Source organism: Mya arenaria, chromosome 15, assembly GCF_026914265.1.
Source record: "Mya arenaria isolate MELC-2E11 chromosome 15, ASM2691426v1".
NCBI lineage: Eukaryota > Metazoa > Mollusca > Bivalvia > Myida > Myidae > Mya > Mya arenaria.
The window spans coordinates 52,988,124-53,010,528 of record NC_069136.1 but is presented as its reverse complement, the minus strand read 5'-3'; the positions used below and the strand labels follow the sequence as shown (position 1 = coordinate 53,010,528).

The 22,405-nt window shown below is 32.8% G+C and overlaps 1 protein-coding gene across 3 annotated transcripts; it reads left to right on the top strand.

The window, feature by feature from the left end:
• Positions 1–2,393: 2,393 nt before the first annotated feature.
• Positions 2,394–17,711, top strand: LOC128219817 (uncharacterized). Of its 3 annotated transcripts, none has more exons than XM_052927873.1 (10): positions 2,394–2,537; positions 4,263–4,460; positions 5,279–5,382; positions 5,990–6,122; positions 6,776–6,925; positions 10,425–10,622; positions 13,492–13,602; positions 14,599–14,745; positions 15,595–15,685; positions 16,277–17,711. In XM_052927873.1, exons 1-10 carry the CDS (start codon positions 2,477–2,479, stop codon positions 16,941–16,943), a joined length of 1,860 nt encoding a protein of 619 aa, XP_052783833.1. In that variant the 5' UTR covers positions 2,394–2,476; the 3' UTR covers positions 16,944–17,711. The 3 variants fall into 3 exon arrangements, with proteins under 3 accessions (XP_052783833.1, XP_052783831.1, XP_052783830.1); XM_052927871.1 differs by having other exon boundaries at positions 5,264–5,382; positions 14,602–14,745; XM_052927870.1 differs by having other exon boundaries at positions 5,264–5,382.
• Positions 17,712–22,405: the final 4,694 nt, after the last annotated feature.

Sequence of the window (22,405 nt, the reverse complement as noted above, 5' to 3'; positions counted from 1 at the left end):
GAGTTGATTTCAAACCGGCTGGCGTTGTCTGTAACCCCTGCCTTCTCAATTCAAGTACATTTTCTTGTTTGAATTATCGGCGCGAATGTCATAATATTGTATGACATTTAACAGACTTTAATTTTTTTATTATTATTATTTCTCCTCTGTGCTTTTGACTTCCCTTATGTGTGTTAGACAAACTTTTCGAAACCAAGATGCTGTAACTGAACCTAATTTACTAACTTCAATAATCAGATAATTGATTATCTTTTAAAGTTTTTTTTTTATCATAGGAAGAAGTTGATGTTGGTTCTATGTCGTGAAAGAAATTAAACCAATATTGTAGTTTTTAATTTTTCATCATTTTATTTTATTTTATCCGCATCCCATTATTCTAACTTTTCAAAGATTTATATTGCCTTGTTTATTTTCAACAGTTCGCACAACATAAACACTTGGTGTCATTGATGTAGATCAAATTTTGTCTGATATTCTGTTATCAAAAGTAATTTTTAATGTTTCAGAAAAATGGCCACACGCTCAGAATACCATGATGTCATCAACTGAAAATACGACGCATAGTTCATTGCGTTGTTAAGAAATGCATATTTCTTCCGGTCATATAAAGACAATAGCGTATTTTCTACTATTTGTATTTAAATTTCCAAAATAATCATTATACTGCACGTCCTTTCTTTAGATTTGCCATAAATGTTGTCACATTAGGTACATGTATATTCTAATTAAAATCAGTGCTTTATTGTTTAATAGTCCAGTTCTATTGTTAGGTGACTTGGGTGACTTCGATTATTCAAAGTTAATTATGTTTTTCCTCTTTGATAGTTTAATAATGTATTCATCAGGGTTTTTAAGAATAACCTACATCTTTTGAGAAAAAGAGAATGATCATTTGTCTGACATTGTTTGTTTGGTAAAGTATTAGTTATAGATAAGAAATATGATGATGCGTTTAAGTGATTGTATAAACATATATCACCTTCTTTAAATAAATACAACTGGTGATTAACACACTTTGGTTAGTTTATAAGCTGCCCAACATGCATATATCATAAAATGAAGCACACACTTAAACCAAACAATCCCTTTACGGTACGATTGCATACGGCTAATGATACATGAATATACGAACAATACTTGACTGATATCAGCTTGTTTATGAGACATATTTAATGCAATGTTCAAACAAATCGTAACTACAAATACATTTGATATACATAGATAGATACGTTTTATTCCTCCAGTAACGGAGAGCATAACATATTTACAAGTAGACTATAAAACATAGATATATAAATATAATGTACATAACAAACTTTAATTTACAAAAGTCATAGCGTACATACATGTAGCATAGTAGCAAGTTACACAAAAACGTCATAGATCACATAAGCCTAAAAGATGTAAGCATTATCAGAACATCACTACTATCAGTATCAAGTATCTGATATTCACTCACGTAACGCAATTTAATACAACAATAGGCAATTTAATGCAAAAGATATGTTAAATAAAGGAAGAGCTATACAATATTAAAAATGTTATTGTAGAAAAAAATATTTAAACACTCAAAGAGCCCAGCCAGCGAATGTTAATGCTAGTAATTGCCGATCAGCGAAAAATCTCGAAAGCCATATTTATTGGAACTGCATCACATCTGAATAGTGTTGCTGGAAATCTGCGTACTAAGTATTATTTAAACAAACGAATGAGGACATAATTATAAACAGAGAAGGTATAGAAAAACTATTTTTTTTAAAAACACACACAATATATTTTCCCTCGATGGTGACCATGTTCAGCATTTGATGTTTTACCCCATTTTCGCTATTGGTTTCGTCTGTGTTGTTTCATCTCATTTAAACAATACTGGGAAATATTCAAACGACGGTCTTCCCATCATTAGATAATAACGAGACTGACAATTAAAACATCAATGTTTGCCTGAGCAGAACGTTTGTTACGTTTAAGTACAAGGCATTGCTGATCGTGTAGTCGAGTAAATCTTAAAACAAAAATATTTTTATTTTGTAAACAAACACTTCCGAAAATAATATGAAAATTGCTCAACTCCTTGTTACATGTTTCAAAGGATATATGTATTATGCTTGCTGAATATTAAACTTCAAAACTAAATATAAAACGATATTTAAAACCTTTTATATTTTGGTCCTTCAAACTATTTTTGAGAGCCCATAAATTGCTATCAATATACTGCGGTTTCATGGACAAAAAGGCAGTTCAGTATACACATATGATGCGTTAAGTGACACTAAACAGATAAATAGATAAAAGTTTCGCTTTAAATCATCGAGGTCTTATCAATGTATATTACGTGACTACTCTAGTATTTAAAGTGCTCACAAACACGGAAGTTTACAACAACCGGTCAATGTATGCTAATTTTTACCTGAGATCGCGTCACCAGGTTTTCATCTTCCTGAATGAAGTTATAAGTGATATGGAGTAACACAAAATGAATTCATTGAATCTTTTAATTGTGGCCATTCTGTATTGTTTGGGAGAGATTTGCAAAGGTACTGTGCCTTTTCAATATAACAACTGTTCAACTGAAATATCAATTTGATTAGATATATTTATTCATATATACAAAATGTTTCAAACATAAACATAAACTAATGTATTTATCATGAACGACTGCTAATGAAAAACTCATTCTTAATATAGAAAGTTCATTAGATATAGGTATACGGTCATTAATTTATTATGATTATTAAGATAAGAAAGCATATAAAAAACATTAAAACACGACATGTTGTTAAATTTTTACAAACGGTAAGAATAACTTGATGAATTAAAACTCTTTAGTATGTTGTGTTTTAAACCTTAAGTTCTAAAGTTTCATCGGAATAAGTGAAAAGGTATCGTAATTACTCGAATAAAAAATGCAGTCAGGTTTGAATAAGAAATGGTTGGATCAACATAGTGCTTAAATACAAAATTAGTTTAACTGTTTCATAACATTTAGTTTATAGTTTTCAATCAGGCACTTTCGAATAATAAACATAATCGGCAAGATTTATCGAGAAATCTTCACATTCGGTAGGAAACTTCCCATCAAAGATGGTTTATCATTGGGTAAGATAGGAAGATCGAGGAGATTTAAAGCATTTATTTGCTAGTATAATAACCTCGTGTCATGTTTTATTGCACGTTCTTAATGTTTTACTTGTTCAACAACATTTGGTTGCTTTGATTCTACGTAAAATATCCATACTATTTATTTTATATGTTTGATAAAGACATTCTCTAGCAGATGACAAATTATAAATAAAATATTTATACCCCTTCAAAATAATTAAATAGTGCCTTTTGGCAGTTGTTCATAGACATGTGAGCTATTGTTAGCTCGGCGTCATTTGTCCGTGATTAACAATTTCAAACTTTAAAGATATTCTTTTCTGAGACCGCATGGTCCCGGGTTATTAGGTATGCAGCCTCATGGGTCCAAGGATTACTATGAACTTATATAGTAAATTTTGAAATTTCTTCTCTGAAAGTGCATGACCAAGAACTATCATATTTGGTATGTAGCCTTACGTAGTGGTCTTTTACCAAAATTGTTCTAGTTATGTCCATGAGGTCATAGCTTGCCATGCCCAGGTTATTTTAGGTTTTGTTTATACTTTTATAGTGTAAAATTTAAACATCGTCTTCTCTTAAACCACAAGGCAAAGGTTTTTTTATAATTGGTTTGTAGTCTCATGTAGTTGCCGTTGATCAGCCTTTATAATCACTGACTTGTCATTTTAATATGGTGAGCGATATAAGGCCATTTTAGCCTATTGGTGTTGTTGTTTTTATTTTCGACGACTGAGCGCGTCCGTATAGTTTTCACTGTATTATAGAAAAATAATGCAGCGTGGGGAAAGAGAAATGCATGACGCCATAGACATCCTTTAGTGTTATAGTTTTTAAAATGTTAAAGTAAAACTATATTTTATAACAGACTACAACGAAACGAAACATTTCAGATCTCTATTGATAGACAACTGCTAATCAATAATACAATGAAAACTACAGTGACAAACAGGCTTTTCTTTAATTATAACGTTAGAATAATGTACATTTATTTGTTATTCAATTTGTTTATAATGTGCTATATAAAGAGTACAAACTGTTAATTCATATAAACATACTCTCGTGGTTGAATGCACAAACTCCTTTGCTATTTAAAATTGTTAGAAATATATCAGTTACTATTTATATGAAATATACATCAACATGCCTGGAATTTTCAGGTCAGGGAGTTTTTGTTTCACAAGATGAAACGAAATGGAACGAGTCTAGATGTACCTTGGCAGAACCAAATATAACCTGCAGAGATGATGGTTCATGCATTGTTGAAAATGGTTTGGAATTTCTTACAAATGCAGATGATCAAGACAATGGATTTTGGATTGGATATGCCAAAACATGGATAAGTTATGCTTATGTTGGTAAGTTAATGCACGTATTAATGTAAATATACATACATGTATAACCAAATAGGTCCGATTGAATAATGTTGTTGTTGTTTTTTTATTTTCATGACAGAATTGTTTTTGAAACGGTTTTAAGAACAATCAAGTAGCATTAATATCTTTGATGAATTTTAAATATTGATATCTCTTCTAAAGTGCGATTCAGTCATTCGTAAAAGCCATTCTGAGGGTTTAGAACTTATATGCTCTAATAAATATATACGCCGACGAGTGTTTTTTTTTCGAAATCGAAATAATTGACAGATTTATATATTTAGGACGATTGTAATCAATTACAAACATCAACTCATATAATATATTGACTAACAATACTCAACCCAAAAATGGTGAATGTCTTATCGTTACGAGTGCCAGCTTTAATATAGAAGAATAAAAACGATGTAGTTGGGCTCGAAACGAGCACAATAAATTGCAAACGTGACTGGCAATTCTTTTTTTGAAAACTCTCTCATTTAAAATCTGGCCAATGCACGTTCGAGCAATCTAGTTTGGAGTTCAGAACTGTCCAAGACAGAAGGTATTTTGTGCCTATTTAACAAGGCATATAGTGACAGAACTGCCTGTTTCCATCAGAATCGATTATTAAAAACTGTTTTGGCATTATGCTTTGTATAAATTTAAATAAATATTTCCTGTCGGTTGTAGGTTAAGGTTTTTCGCTATAGTTGGGGTTAGCAAGCTGCTTAATATTTAAAGTTTTGATAAAAAATATTATTCACTACAGTTGGTTTGATTTGTCAGTAAATTTCTCCCACTAGCAAATTGTTTTGAAGGATGTGGCCAATTGAATGGTGGAGCCGAATATTCTGTTTCAACTCTGGGTGAGTGTAGACGTACAACAGGATGCAAAACATTCGGTATACAAAAGTCAACAACGGTGAGTGGTTCCGGAACGAGTAAACACATATTCAAACCGATGACTGTATAAATTATTCTTTAATTTAAGTTAAAGAAGTCTAAGAAGTCTGATATGTCCTGTAATCAAAGGACTAACGCAACTATTTCAAAAATATTAATTTTTGCAATGATAATTCATCAACTATAACAATTTGATTCTCAGCCCCACACCGTTTTTTTATTATGAAATGTGGTTTGTCTTGTAGCGTTCTGTCTTTTGTGTGCGGTTTGTAAGACTTTAAATAGTGTGCATCTTAAGAGTAAATTGGTTAGAGTTTTAGTTATGTCCCTGAAGATAACATTGTGTCATCATTTTTGCTCGATATTTACGAATATAACATATCAGCCATGCGAAACGAATGTTTGCACTGAAAATCTTTATTCTTAATTCATAAATTCTTACTTTGAAAAATATCGAACTAACATTCAAGTTTAATTCCGTTGCTTTGAATCGTAAATCGTAAAACTCCTCTTTTAGACGCTTATGTCTTGATGTTTTAACTGACTGATGGGGCATTACTTGTATAACATTAAACCGATGTTCAAAATAGCTCAGAACTAGGTCTTGATGTATGAATATTTTTCAGGGTTTGCGATGTAAATGTGCCTGTAAACACCTGCAGGAACAAACGTGCACAGAAAAATGTGAGGAAGCTGATCAATATCCGTGTGGTCACACAGCTAACACCAACATATTCTCATTTTACACTGTTGAAAATGGTACTAAGACATTGATTTATTATGTTTACCTTCAGGCGAAACTAACAAATGAATACATTGCTTACATTAAAGAGATATTCATCGGTAATAAGCACAATAAAGTATGTCAGCTTCCCGAATAAGCTTAATACATCAGAGGGATCTTTTCAAACAGAGGCGTAAATCAAATAGAGTTTGATAGTTGTCATTGAAACTTAATAGGGTTATTATTACAGCGTTTTGATCCGGGAGGTTGTATTCGACTTGAGTGGAGTGGCTTGCGCCTCGTGAAATCAGAATCTGCAAAAATCTACGAGAGTCAAATACGACATTCCGGATCAAAACGCAGTTCTAATAACCCTTTTATTATATACATTACTGTTTAGATCACTTAAAAGCCACATGTTTTCATAATAAATGTCATTTTAACGACGCACTATTTTGTTTTATGACGTCATTTTAACATCGTGAAACGATGTTTGTTATGACGTGACGCCACAAGAGTGGAATACGGTCCTATTGCACTGGAGTGGAGTACGGACTACCGTATTTTGCGATATGTTATGCTTGTGGATTTATGACGGGTATATAATAAAACTTGATATTTAATTTAAATAAGAGATTGCACATGCTGTTCTTTGTTCTTGGCTGATTCCTCAGCCTTTATATTTCAGTTCCTCCTAGCGAACATTCACAAGACATTCACAGAAACTGCCTTCTGTTCTACTACGCGTATAGACACATAGCTGGAAATGATTATTATTGGGGCTCATGCAATTTAAACTACCCTCCAGTGCTATTATGCAGCAACAAATATTTTACAGGTAACTATTTCTATGGTTTTGCCACCTTTTTTGAAGCAAAACGAATAAAATTGCATAGCCTGACAATTGTTACCACCCACTCAACAAAAAGGTTTTTTGGATTAACCGTACTGTTGGTCGGCTGGCTCACAGTTACAAAAGGTTGATTCTAAAACTGGGTACACAATTCGTTGCGTGAATGCAAAAAGGAACCAAACAGAAAAGTTTTGGTTCCTTTTTGCATTCACCCCAGTAATTGCTATGATCTTTAAGTGTACCTTTGAATAGCCCCTTGGTATGAAGATAGGAAGTGACCATATGTCATCCAATATTAAAAGGATTTCGGCATATAACATGAGAGAGTTTGTTTCGAAAACTTATACTTACATGACCATTTCAATCGTTGCTTAAAAAATAAATGACGTTTAGTAAAACAAAACAGGTCTCCAATTTTTCAAAGATCGTTTACGTTTATTTTCCTTTGGTATACACACACTCGTACCTAACTTCATATTTCAATGAAACAAATTACACTTAAAGGCATGGTTAGTTAAACTTAAAACAAAATTGCCGATATTTTCCAAAACATTTTGTAAAAAATTACTGTAAATCAATCCCATCCCAGACTTTTATCATTTTTCATATATTTTAGAGTACATGATAGTTCAGCATATGTCTAAACGCCCTCTAAGGAGCTTAACTGATGTTTGTTTAATACATTTTAAACACTGTTGTCTAGGTCTTTTTGCTCTTTGACTGCAAATATTTTCAAAAAAAATATAAGACTCCTTCAACATCTCATCTTGTTCATAACTAAAAGAATCATCATGTATTTTAATAAATGGTATATGTTTATCAGCAACAGTTTTCTTTTCTAGATTGCAAAAAGGTGGCCTTCTTCCCATTTCCTATCCAGTCTGCTATAGATCTAATTATAAAGCCTCTAAGCTTATTGCTTTATAATTCATTTAGCTCCGTCTCTAAGATTTGTAACTGTTCTTTGTTATCTTCTGTCATATTACTTTGTAGTTTTATAAATATCATTTAGCAATATTTATATTTGTTTATTTATTTTTAAAGACTTATTAATTGCAAATGATACAGTTTTACCTATACATTTCATTAACAAAGTCTCTAAAAATAGTTTTTTCACCATTCATAACAAACTGTGTTTGTGAACTATCCATTTCTATCACAGCATTACTTTCATATACAGGAATACAAAATCGTAAAATAGCATCATCAATCTGTTTTATGTGTATGTGTGTGTGTGTGGGGGGGGGGGGAGGGGTCAAAGTGATTTATTAAATTTCCAAAGGCTTTACCATGCTTGATGACATAAAAACATAATGTTTGATAGAATGGCCTCGTTTGTAACAAATATCTGTTCCACATTTCCTGATTTTCTTTTTTTTTGAAAATCATACTAAAAACTCTGGACAAAAAAGTTTTATTATTGGCCATTGCTGGCATTACAGCCAAAAACATGCTGACAATTCATGTATTATAAACTAGCCATTTGGAAATGTATAACATCAAATGTTTTATGCGTTTGCAAATGTTCATTTATAACATAGTGGTCGTATTTATTCAATTTAAGTCTTGAAAATTCTGATGTAGTTGATTTGCGATTAATTGTGCTGTGTGGCCACCCAATGAGGCATTACATACACTAAATGAGGAATCAACACATGAATACCACACGGCCATTTTTGCCTTGAAACGATAATCGTATTTAGATCCCAACTTTACACTTGCCCAAACATCCTTCAATAAAGCATCTTTATTTACGATACAACGGCCACAAATTAAGTCACTATGAACCAAGTACGACAAAGGAACATCACAACATATTAATATTACAAGCTATTCATTGATTCATACCGCGGTTTCGCCGTGGAAAGGCTAATGAAAACAGGCGTTCACTGATAAGAGATAAGACAATACAGTCATCTCACGATACAATAGGAAACGGTACAAACTTCACGCCAATATGATAGGGTACCGATACATAAATTCAAATACCAAAACAATCACTAGAGAAACCATAATACTTATCATTGTTTAGTCATTTTGGTTCCAAAAGGTGATTCTGTTAAATTAGTTTGTGACATCATTCTGACATCATTCTGACATCATTGTGAACCAAACAAATATAAAAATAATATGTTTAAATAAGGAGCACAAAGTATTTATTTTTTGATTCCTTTAACTAGGTATTTGTGACTAGAATATACATGCTGAAATAACAGGAATGGTTATCAATTTCATGTTTTTGCTTGCTCTGTTAAAATTGTATCTTGCCTGTCGGTTTCGTCGTGTAACCTCACGGGATATCAAGTCTCCCGTCGCCGTTGTTAATATACCTGTGGTAACCTGATGAACGTGGGGACCTTTTAAAGTATTGTATATTCAAGAGAATATGTGCATTTTCGGTGTACTGCTGAGGGAAAATCATGACATTAGTTTAAAAGAAATTCTTTGAAAAGTACATGATATTGAAAACGATCATTATTTGTAGGGTGAAACTATTTACATCTTATGATATTTAAAAATCATATTCAGTCTTGGCGCAAAATCCAACCCATGATGCACAAGGAACGGTCTAGTCAATTATGTGTGCACGAGGAAAATGTTCGGCTGTTAATATCATCTTTGAGTAAATCAATACCTATTTGAAATGTTATATATTTAGATAGTTTTATGTACATTGTATATTTACCGGTTATTTCTATTTTCAAGTTATGTCTAGACCAAAGTTTTAAAATAAAAAACGCTGACGCTAAATTATTAAAATATAATTATTATTATTAATGTTATTATTATTATTATTATTATTATTATTATTATTATTATTATTATTATTATTATTATTATTATTATTTTTAGTAGTAGTAGTGGTAGTAGTAGTAGTAGTAGTAGTAGTAGTAGTAGTAGTAGTAGTAGTAGTAGTAGTAGTAGTAGTAGTAGTAGTAGTAGTAGAAGTAGTATCATTATTATTATTCTTATTCTTCTTCTTATTATTATGAGTAGTAGTAGTAGTAGTAGTAGTAGTAGTAGTAGTAGTAGTAGTAGTAGTAGTAGTAGTAGTAGTAGTAGTAGTAGTAGTAGCAGCAGCAGCAGCAGCAGCAGCAGCAGCAGCAGCAGCAGCAGCAGCAGCAGCAGTAGTAGTAGTATATGTAGGAGAAGTAGCAGCAGCAACAGCATCAGCAGCAGCAGCAGCAGCAGTAGCAGTAGCAGTAGTAGTAGTAGTAGTAGTAGTAGTAGTAGTAGTAGTAGTAGTAGTAGTAGTAGTAGTAGTAGCAGCAGCAGCAGTAGTAGCATTAATAGTAGAAGAAGAAGTAGCAGTAGCAGTAAAACTAGTAGCAGGAGCAGCAGGAACAGCAATAGTAGTTTTAGTAGTATAATACACTTAGCCTTTCAGTTTCTATGTAGGTACGTGTGACCCAAATCTAACAGTTTGATGCTTAATAAAGTGTGATTTGTTTGTTACCATAATGCAAGCACTAATATGTTATAGAATATAACGCGGTGGCGGAACTACATTATCCAGGTTATGGAAATTGGACCCCGGCTGTTGAAAACTGCTTCGTTGAAGGAAAATTCCCTGCATCGATACAAAGTATTAAAAATGTGAATTTCACATACGAGGACGCGCAGAACCACTGGACAGGAATAATGAAAAAAGAATCTATTATATCTTTGAACGATAAACTTGGTATGTACATCATCATATCTGGGTTAACGGTCTAATGTATTCATACTGTTACCACTGTTTTAACGTATGGGCGGATGTACCGGTTTATTTCTGTGATTGTTATAAAGACTGTAAAAGGTAGACAACTACCATGGTAAAGACATTGTATATGTTTTCGTAGCAGGTCAACCAACGGTATGCTTATTATTGACTTACGTTCTTTACGTTAACAGGTTAAACAAATGTCGCCTACAACTGCTTTTTAACAAAACTATGCTTTGAATGAAAACCATTCGAAAAAAACGTTCCCTTTAAACACATAACAAAATGTGTTTTATTTAAAAAAAATGCAGTGCGTTTCAAGGCCGCAGTTAACTTTACACCTGGGTAAATGCTTAAATAAAAGAATCGTGACATTTTAGGTTAAAAACATATCAATCAGTATATTAAAAATTGTATGCCCGTTCGTAATCACGATTAACAATCGCCAAAAGAGCGAGCAACACAGTTAAACATATATCTTCGCATCATAAAAGTAACGAAAAACGAAACGAACTTGATGCTTGAATAAATATTTCGCTAAAGTGGTTTCTTTGATAGCATAACATTGCTTAAACGTTTAAGCATTCAACACAGTGGAAGATTTCGTTACTCATTATAAAACGTGAGTTAGCTTTCAACATCAGCGAAACACAGTATATTACTTGATATGAGATAAATGTATTAATCTTGCCTAAAACGTTTCCTATAGTGACATTGTATTTTAGATTCTGTCCTGTACGAACACCACAATTACCAGTACAAACACCACCAACAGACCTTACGCAAATCAAAATAGCTGAACCGATAAATGACGTAAGAAAAATTAAAGGTTTCTGTAATTGCATTTTTAGGGCAATTTATGTGTTTCAAGTGTAAAAACGGATTATTTGTAAATCACTATCAAATATTCGAATAAAATTCTATTTTTCTCATCAATTTTGAGCTGTAATAAATTTTAGATAATAAACGAAAACCATTATCCACTAACACGCTTTTTTTATATAATGCTTGTTATGTCCTCATTTTGAAGTGTTCAGAGACTTTTTTAAGGAAATATTCTGTATAATAATCACGATAAACTAAAAATTATTTTGTAAAACAGCTTCGATTGGTAATTTGACGCAAATAGGGCCAGAAATATAGAATAAATAAGTTTAATTATAAATGTATCCGTTTGTAAAGAACGAAGCCTCATTTTCCGAATTTTTATATAAATATCTTGTAAACAGTACAATTTTCACGCAAACAAAACAAAATTATCAATTCCAAGAAAAACTGTTGTCAACCAGTAAATGTATTTGTTTATGCAAATAAAAGTCCATTTATACAATTAATGTTGTTTTTTGTTCAACGTGGCATATTTTTTCCCCATAAACTGGGTTCATTTTCATAATAATGTTATTGTTCAGCTTTAAATTATACTATATCGTATTAATTGAAATTCGACATAGACTTTAAAAATAGAACAACGAATTGAGCGTGAAAAAGGGTCAATTTGGTATGTTTCTATTATGTATTATTTTTGTTCTTTCTGCAAATATGAAATGTGAATCAAAAGTTAGCCTTACAAAATTCTTTTATTTTAATATTTTTTTTATTATTGCAATTTGATGGTAGGGGATCTAGCTGTTGTTGAAAGTTATATCATGTTTGAAATACCTAGTATGTGTAAGTTGTTGATGCCGAATAAATTAGGATATCAGAATACAATTTCTATAAAACGTACCGCATTGCTTTTTTATTTCCATAATGACACTAAACTAAGGTTAAATTTATCAATTTATCAATCAATTAATGAAGACAAAGAATGTTTTGTTATATAATAAAGTAAAAACAACCAGATGCTCAAATATAAACGTGCCATTTTTCGATCATTCGTTCAATTTCGATTCGAACACTAGTTTGCCGGGTATTTTCGCTATGAACAGGTATTGCCTGTTAAATAAATACTCTGTTTATCGTTACAGAAACATTGCAAAATGTATTGATACCGAGGAAATTTTATCTGCACAGACAAAATAAGCATTTGAGGCAAATGAGCAAATGTCACTATATTTCCTAAATAATTTTGAGATTCTGTCAATTTTACTATCATATCAATATCACACATGGTTGAAATGGAAGGGTAGTTATGATAGCTAAACGCTTTTTATGTCTAAACAAGTTCTTTTCCAGCATGTTGATGTTTTCAATGTAGCAGTAGTACCTTTAAATTCGTTCTTGATTTATTTTTAATCAGTTATCGAAATCGCTGCATCCGTCCATTCGTTCAAATCCATAATTAGCTGTTGACTTACATTTCTCCCCTTCGACGTGGTGTTGGATGATACGTTTGTAGTTATTCTTATTTGCGAACAACGGTTGTGAAAACAACTCGGAAACTATGACTGAAAGTTAAATTTGAATGCATCCTGGAGTTGTACACCTGGAATTTGTCTGGAGCAAAGCTCGGTAACTACTTGAAGGAAATTACTTCGGTGTTGCGACTGTCTAACCACATCGCTGATAGAAGGCACAACACGCTGCATTATATGTTCTGCGGATATTTTAAACATATCAACATACTTAAAAAACCAAAGTTATAATTGTTTGAATAAAGAATATGTGTAAAATTGAGAAAGTATGTGCTATACGCAACATAACTCGTATAACATGTAGTTATTCGCGCTCAAGGGAAGACTTCATGTTTAGTATAATGCAACTTTTTGAAAGAATATAGAAAAGTTTGATTGTTCTGCTGATATTTTAAACATATCTGTGCTTTTAAAATGAAAGAACTATATGCACCATGAGACAGTCTATGCTAGTTTGGATCAAACGTCGTATAAAACTTACTGATCCATTACAGATAATAGCACCAATCCACCTTTGACGTATGCATATGTGGAGAAGAAAAACCAGACTGTTTACGTCAGATTTGCCAACGAATGTGAATCGAAAAAAAGCTTGTGCACAGGAGGTAAATACGAATTGAGCAGGAATATCATTTGTTAATACTAAATGTTGGGGGAAGTGTGAGGTTGAGCATAACCGGTTGAAATTCCCAGTTAGTTCTTTCTTGGTTTTTACTGACCATGCCATGTCGTTTACCCCAACGTTTATAAATGGCAATATTTTTATACGTCGTTTAAGGCGTAAAAATAAATTGTTTGTTTCAACTAGTTTTTTTCCTCCCTACTCTACACTTGTTTGCCGTAGTTTCCTACAAAATGTGCATTGATTTGATTGAACATGTTAAACTTTGGCATTTTATATTTAAAAGTGTGTACAATAGTGATATACCCTTACCCTAACATAGGGTATGATCCAACTATTTGAACCTCTTGGTTTTTTCTATTTCCTTCATAGACAGATTTAAAGAAATTTAAGGACCCTTCCACTCCTGTAGTGGCACAATTTGCTTTCGATAAACGTTCAATATCGCAAACACATGCCTTAATAACCAACATCCAATATAGGCATCATTCTATGGACATTAACCATAAACAATGACCGAGTGACTAACAAGAGTTGCTTTGGTGTAAATGTGTACGACAACAATCCATAGTAGTTAAAATAATGTTTTCAAAACAAATCACCAATTGTTGTCACATATATTATTCTTTTCAATTCAATTGTCAGTTCTTCCGTATCATAAAGGAGTATCGAAAACAATGAGTTATACTTTTATACGAATTTGAATTGTTTGGGCTTATTAGTGCATTTATTTATACATCGTGTTTGGTTTTTGTTTTGTTTTTTCAATTTTGTTTTCTTTGCTTCATATTAGTTGCTAAGTAATTAAAGAACATAAAGTAATATCAGAAACTACTTTATCAAGCAGTATTAACGGTTGGTTTAGTTCCTTAAGTGTGCTTACTGGCTTCAATATAATATTATATTCATACAGCCCATATCGGGAAATAAAGTAATATAGTTATGGTTTCCTAGCGACTTACGTACCTCTACACCACAGTAGGTCGTACATCACACGTGACGTCAACCAATAATGTCAAAACAACAGATACACATTCGACGCGAGCACCAGCATTGAATACATGTACGACAATATCGCATCCGGTACATGAAGGAACAGCAGCGTCCCCAGATAAAGACGAAGGGGGTATGTTTATAATCAACCATATTCATGGAGCGACTTTTCCATTTTCATTTTTGGGACAACACGATTATTTTGAAGTCATATGTATAGCAAGTATTCTATAATGTAAACGTCTTCACCTAGTTGAAACAAAAATTCAGTGGTTTTGTTAATACGGCCGAGATTCTTAATTAACTATAAATCATGATACATTTAAGTATAATGGACGCCCTATTCACATATGCGAATTCAAACTGTTATACATTATTTATATAAACAATGCAATAAAATATACAGGAACAAGCCCAATTATAAACCCTGTTTATAGGGCACGAGGTATAGTCATACTTACAAAAATATAATACAACAAATTCTGACGGAACATTTAGTGGTGTTTTCTTTCAAAAGTTTCGAAATGTTAAGGTAAAAATCACTTTTGAGCGTTGAATTTGATCACTTAACTTAACAAAGCCGTTCCAAAAGCAATGGTTAAGTGTGTACAACCATGAAACGACGTTTAAATACCTAGCAGTGTCCAGAAATGAGCAACAACACGTATATGTCGGTTCATTAAACGCATCGAAAAACATTGACAACAAAATTAAATACGGGACGCGATATACCATTCTGTAACAGGCATCCAATCTTTGTGACATTTTAAAGGAATTATTAACTTTTGAAAATGTTCAACTTGTTGTACGCATCGTAAAACATATTTGAATACAACTTGTATAATAACCAACAATAAAAAAGAGCAATAAACAAAATGGTATGTTAAATGCATATTGACTGCGCATGATGAAACTCACACACTTGCACACAATGATTGTGACTACATAATCACCCTAATGCCTTATTTTTTTTATTACACAGGCTCATCGTCAGGTCTCCTTGTTGGTTTGTCCGTTTCTCTGGTAGTGCTTATCATTGTGACGGTCATTGTGCTGGTGTTCTTGAAAAGAAGGTTCGTTTATTTAGCATATTTTTTAAATATATATATTAAAATATTTACCCAGATGAATTAAAACGCGAACGTTTAAAATATTGTTTCAAAAAAACACGGATAATAGCTTATAACTTCTCTACAAGGCAAATTTCAGTTTAAGCGACATGTCCTTATCTTGCTGCTTATATGTTTAAAAGGTCCTCATCCCTTGCACTTTTCTAAATCCTGCACTAGGAAGAACGTAAACATCTTTATCTTAGTTATAACACGATTATAATGCAAAGAACAAATTTTAAACATAATGCAGTGAACATGGATTTAAATCTGATTAAATGATCCAACGTGTATTTGTTTAATTTCCATGCTATAGACAAATTATTTCCCTCGTTTAATTTTCGAAGAAAAGACGAAGTAGTGCCTTAAGTATCTTTGATGTCGTCGTCCACAGCCGCGTTGTTGTCGTAAACTTCGGTCATAACTTAAAAAGAGACTAGAAGTCGTCAGAGGTCATGCAATAGTCTATATGATTGCTCAAATAAATTTATGTATCCGACTGACCATATACTACTCTAAATGATAAGCAAATGCTACGTTTGTTTGACTTTACAGGGGACTTCTTACAAAGTGCTACACACCAAAGGATGAAAAAGACAACCACAACGAAGACACAAGAACAGAAATATCATTCGTGTCAACACCGACACTTGAATCTACTACAAACACAATAAATGAATTAACAGCCTCAAATCATTCTTATTTTGTGCTTAAAAAAACGTTTAATAGGGAAACCAAGGAGGAGACCGAACACTATGCAGAGCCAGATACGACCGATGTTGACCATTATGATTTGACCGAAATGTCGCAGAAAGATACTAATGATTACGACACAACCGATGGCAAAAAGGGCCCAGCCAAGTCTGGATTGGCTAAGCCAAATAACAATTATAACAAACTCACGTTACATCAAACTAATGAGTACGATCATATTCATCAACATGGAAGGCTGCCAAAGTCGTACAGACAAACTGAAAATCAATACGATATTTCGAATAACCTGATCGACGGCAAACCCAATGATAATTTCGGTGCGGACAGTAATACATATAACCATTTGAACAAACATGAACTGAAGAGCTCTGGCACGGATAACGTTTATGGAAAGTCAGAAACAGATGGCGATAGTGGATATGATACTTCCAGTGCTCTAAAACCTCGTAGGAATAAAGATGCAAACGATCAGCAAGCTGATTATGCCGTGATAAAAAAGAAATGGTAAAATTATGTGCCAGTTAAAAGCTATTTATGTACATGACATAATCAGATTCCACAAAATATGAAAGAAATTGACATTGCATGCAGTGATTTTCAACTTAACCAAGACACATGTTTCCGACTAATCCCATTCGTGTAGGTTTGCCCCTTACTATTTGTACATAAACTAATCAAAATGGGCTCATTAATCAGTTAAGCACAACATGATCCTAATGCCTTTTTTGGAACGAAGAGACAGTCAATTTGTATCGCCTTGATAACAGCTTCGGTCTTCAGTTTCAACTCTTCTAAGAGTTTCGTTTATCACCACGCAGACATTGCGAGCGTATTTTAAGGTTTCGATTTAACTATTCGCTTGAAGTGAAACCAATGCAACATGTTCATGTATAAACACCTTATATTGTAATAAGTCCGTTTCTTTAGTTGTAGATTCCGCGTTATTCGTAACAGAGTACGCAAAATCGCTGACGACGTCAGTCGGTGTTTATTTTATGTTGATTAACATGCCGTATATGTTGCACTTGAATCAAAGTTCACATGGTAATTTTCGGCGGAGAGAAATTCGCGATCATTTAATGCTTTAGAAAATGCACATGCTAAGTTTATTTGTATAGAGTATTATATCGCTTTTACATAATTAATATTAATTCTTTACCATTCTATCCAATTTTGCGTTTGTGTTTTTATCACTTATGTACGTTCAGTGTTGAATTAGCTGTTTCTTATAGCCATAAACACTTCAGTTTTTAGCAAATAAAGTAATAAAATTGTTTGTTGGATTCAACCATGTTGCTGCCATGTTAAAACCTACAATGATGAACCAATTCGCCAGCATCTTTGTATAAGGTTTGAAAGTGAATTACTTTTTGATGTCATTTCTGATAAATATACGCATTAGAATTATTTCTTTGGTCACCGTAAATATTGACTATTAGCGCCTATGTATATGCCGAAAAGAAGAGTCCGGGCCCTCTATATAAAAGTTACCTTAATCATATACCGTAGTCTGCTTAAGAGTGCCCGGGGTGACCCGTAACGTTACAGGTAAAATATATACGATAAATGTTTTATTGAAGCATTTAACGCCAAACACGGGGTTGCGTCTTGAAATTTGCAATCTTAATTCGTACGATCGGTATTGAAACGGGTTATGATCGTAATTTTCTCATTCGGATTGGAATGACGCATAATGAGATGAAGAGCGGCCAGACGGCATTTGAGAGAACAAATGTTTATTTCTAAGTGATATCCCGTGATCAGTTCATTTGTTATTAATATACTTTGTAATGATTGATAAATGTTTACCTGGCTTGGCCCTGTAATTTATATTGAATTAAGGGCTAGAAAAAAGCTCTGCTTACCAGTAATGTTAGGATAAGTCTTAGATCGTCTGAAAATATTTTCTTAATAAGAATCTTTAAAAACACAATGAACCTTTACCTCAATAATAACAGAAATACAGTTAATACAGCATACATCGTGTCAGAATTAGAAAGGATAAACAAATGTAATTGTCGGAAAAGTTTCTTTATTTTTTTATTTACATCGCTATATCGTATTATATAGAAAAAAATGATGTTTATCCGTATGAACCGGCGCTACTTCGGAATTGCTTTCTTTCATTGCATCTGTGTATGCCTGTATAAACAAATCGAGTGGCGTTGTAAATTTGTCTAAGAGACGTGACAATCCTTTGTTGTGATGACGGTGAGGGTTTGGTGGGCAGTGAAGTTGACATCTGCGTTATTTTGCATTTTGGGCTAGGAGAAAAAACAAAGGCTATATTGCGGCGACCAGAATGTATCTATGTATTCGTGACGATGCAGACAAAATAACTCGGGGCGTACGATCAGGAGTCGGTACCTTTGCATTGGTGACTGGTGATGATGATGAGCTCTGAGCAACATTTTGAAACAGACGTATTTTGATGTTGGCAGTTGGCATATTACCAGGAGATAAAGTTATGTGTCCAAAACGCACTGCCATTCTCAATCGTGAAACGCGGTTGTGATTTGTGAACAGTGACGTATTTATTATTTTTCAAAGATTTTCTTTTGTTAAGTAGATTAACGCAACCAAACCCATCAGCCCGGGCTACAAAGTCACCAGACTGACGATACGCTGTGATGATAATAATATGCCTTGTCCTTGTTACGTGGGTGGGGGACAACCTGCTTCTAGATACGAAAATGATCTCGCACACCTCAGGAAAGGAGCCGTTTTGTGTGTTCAGACAAGCGTTCAGACTTCCTTATGTGACAATGTGGTATTGCTTCTTCACGCGATGCCATTGTTTCCCAAGTTAAAAGTTTCGTGACGAATTCCTTTAAAGGCTCTCTTGATAAATAAAGACACTTAAAATTTAAAAATTCATTTGATGAATTGAGTTCATTGTTGCACTCGGACGTTGACTTATACATATATGTCGATATACAATACTGTTTAGTATTAATACTATTCAAAAATCATATCAAATAAATATATTGATTAATAAACGTCAACATGTTCTTTCATGAATATTATTTTGTGATATAATCAATTCAAGAAGAGTTAATACTTGCTTACACTAATTGACACACACCTTCACAAAAACGATAGTCTAAAATAATACTATTTGCTTATCAAATTAATATACAATATCCAAATTACTACGACAGTATAACTTATAAAATTATATTACAAATTTCGACCCTACTCAGTCAAATATTCTGACACTGAATGACTATTTAGCGCCTGAAACACCCCGTGTCCTATTTTTTAGTTATTATATTAATAAATGTTTTAACATAAACAATATATTAACATAATTTTAGAGATAGTTCTTGAGAATTGATATAGTATGTTCTGGAACATTCATATTTGAAACACAAGGGTAAACTGTTCTGATCATTGGTCTTTAGATAAAAATAATGTTTCATTAAATAGTAAACAAGTCTAAAAAGATCCACCACGGCTAGAACATTTATAAAATCTTAGAATTAGTTAAATGATTATGTGAGGAATACATTTCACCTTTTTCTTCGTTTAAATCTGAACGTCTTTGTCGATTTAAATGATGTGTTCAATGTTTGATGTCGGTTTAATTATGTGAACATTAAAACATACAAGAATCAGTGAAGATATTTTAGGAACTTTTTAAGACATCATTCTTTATTGAATGTATTTCACCTTTCACGTTACTTCTTTGTAATTTCTTTTGTAAACGTCTTAGTAAATAAATGCATTTCTTGTTTTAACTCTGTTGCGTTAGGTGGTCGTCACACTGTCTCATTTCAAATACTATGATCACGATTTTGAGTGACGTTATCAATTCAAACAGGGTGATGACATAAAAAGTATCAAAGGCTTCTTCGAATTGCTGATTGAACGCAAACATTGGACATTTTGCAATACCTTTTCATTAAGATGCGTGTTCAACTATACAAACGTTCGTAAAATGTGATTTGACATTAACACACACTGAACATGGCCTCGTAAACATTCGGAACATTCTACTGGACAAACAGACGTTTAGACTGCAAAGGGGTGGACGCAAGGATCGCCACAATGATCACATATTAAAACCCGTTTAGTGAGCTATAGCTAACAGAAAAATAAGTATCACAAAAAGAACACCATGGTTTTGGAAAATTTGCGTATGTAGGTTGTTATATTAGAAGCGTTCAAGATATTTAATCAAAATGATTGGACGTAAATATAATTGTTAATTTAGTTTTAACTTTTGTGAAACATGTTATTACAACAGTATATTAATCACTCTCGTTGGCAAGATTTTACGCGAGAATGTTGTCTTGTGTTGTTTGGGAAACCGGAGTACACGGAGGAAACACACGTGTCCGTCTTGGTGACCACAAACCAGTGTTCATTTCTGATTACAATGTCCCAAACTACAAGGTAGGTAGGCTGAATTTCTTGGTTTAGTTTTTATTGGTTTTAGTTAAGTTGTGTCTTAATATAATCCCTACACAGAAAACCGTCGCGATACATTTACACGTCTTTCCCTAGCACGAAGTTAACGAACGTTAATCTCAAAAGTAGAAAGAAAATAACGGTCAAAAGAAGACTGTCAGCTGGCGAAAAAAAAAATAAGATCGGGAATAAAACTAGGGTAGGACTGGAAACATACATTATTTGCTACGCCTAATGCATTTACATTATGTTTAATTTGTTCCTACCTATACTGACGTTACAAAAAGATAACTAGTGTTACCGCTCAAGTATTTGTTATGGCTTACAGGCAATAGCAAAAGCACGAGTTCATATTTTAAGTTAATAATTACGGATTTTATCGAAGTTGTTAACGATATAAACTATGTTTGTTAATGTTTCAACTTTCTCTATAGTTAAATATAAACATGAGTGTGTTAAATAATTTATAGGCGATAAAACCATGTTTGAAAAAAATAATTTTAGGCAAAGGTTAATTTTAACTGTTACATTATTATTTTCTTCAATGGCAGTTTTTTGTAGGAAAATACAACGAAATTGGTGCCTACAGTAATTCACGGCAAGTTTAAATACAGATGTTATTAAGTGTGTGCATTTTCGCATCTTGATTAAAACAAGTCAGACATTTCGTATACACCAGCAATCAGGTTAACATTTCATCACAGATTGAAGTCAAGTTTCGTCTTAGCTATGGCAAATCATATTTATCTATTCATAGCATATTACTTCATATGTTGTCGTTGTGAAAACATGTTGAACTTATAGCTATTAATTCTGTATTTGTTATACGTAAAGGGGGGCTTTATACTGTAGTACAATATCGTTTTCACATATCTTTAAATATACATGGAAATAAAATAAATCAACATTTCATTTTATCAGGAACTGCTGAACCTTCAAAAACTCCAAGAGGGATTTTGGTCATGGTGCATGCGCAAACAACCATACAAGTTTTACCTTCGAAGGATGTTGCACGTACAACGAACCTATGGAATACTACAACATAAGTTATTTTGTGACCAAACACGTGAGATTATATTGCAATAAAATTTATGATCGGAAAAATGATTTTTTACATAAATAATTTATTCGTATGTTATATAAAGCGATACAATATATTCAAAAATATCGGTAGTATTTTTTATCACCATTGTGTTATTTAGAATATTACTTTGAAACAACAATCATACAATAACAAACTACAGGAACAAGCCCAATTTGCCCAACACCGTATTACCCCAAAATATGTTGCAAAGGATGTTTGTTCTACTCCTGAAAAAGATTGTTCCTCAAAACGTAGTTAATTATGAACTTTTCAAACATTTTTATTTTTGACCCATCCACTTTTACTGTGGTAGGCCCTGAAAAATCATTTTCATTAATTTTATAGCCATTCCTGTTTAAAGGCATTCTCTGCGCCCTTGTGATACGAATGTTACTTACGTGGCTGGTGATTTTTAGGAAATAGTACGTATCAATAACGTAACGAAGCTGTTTTTTCGCGGACAAAACATCTAG

Bases quoted from the DNA above. Each gene is read 5' to 3' on its own strand.
- LOC128219817 (XM_052927870.1), top strand. From the start codon at position 2,477: ATGAATTCATTGAATCTTTTAATTGTGGCCATTCTGTATTGTTTGGGA. The intron at 6,926-10,424 runs GTAACTATTTCT...AATATGTTATAG, and splicing joins CAGCAACAAATATTTTACAG to AATATAACGCGGTGGCGGAA. The intron at 14,746-15,594 runs GTATGTTTATAA...TTTATTACACAG, and splicing joins CCCAGATAAAGACGAAGGGG to GCTCATCGTCAGGTCTCCTT.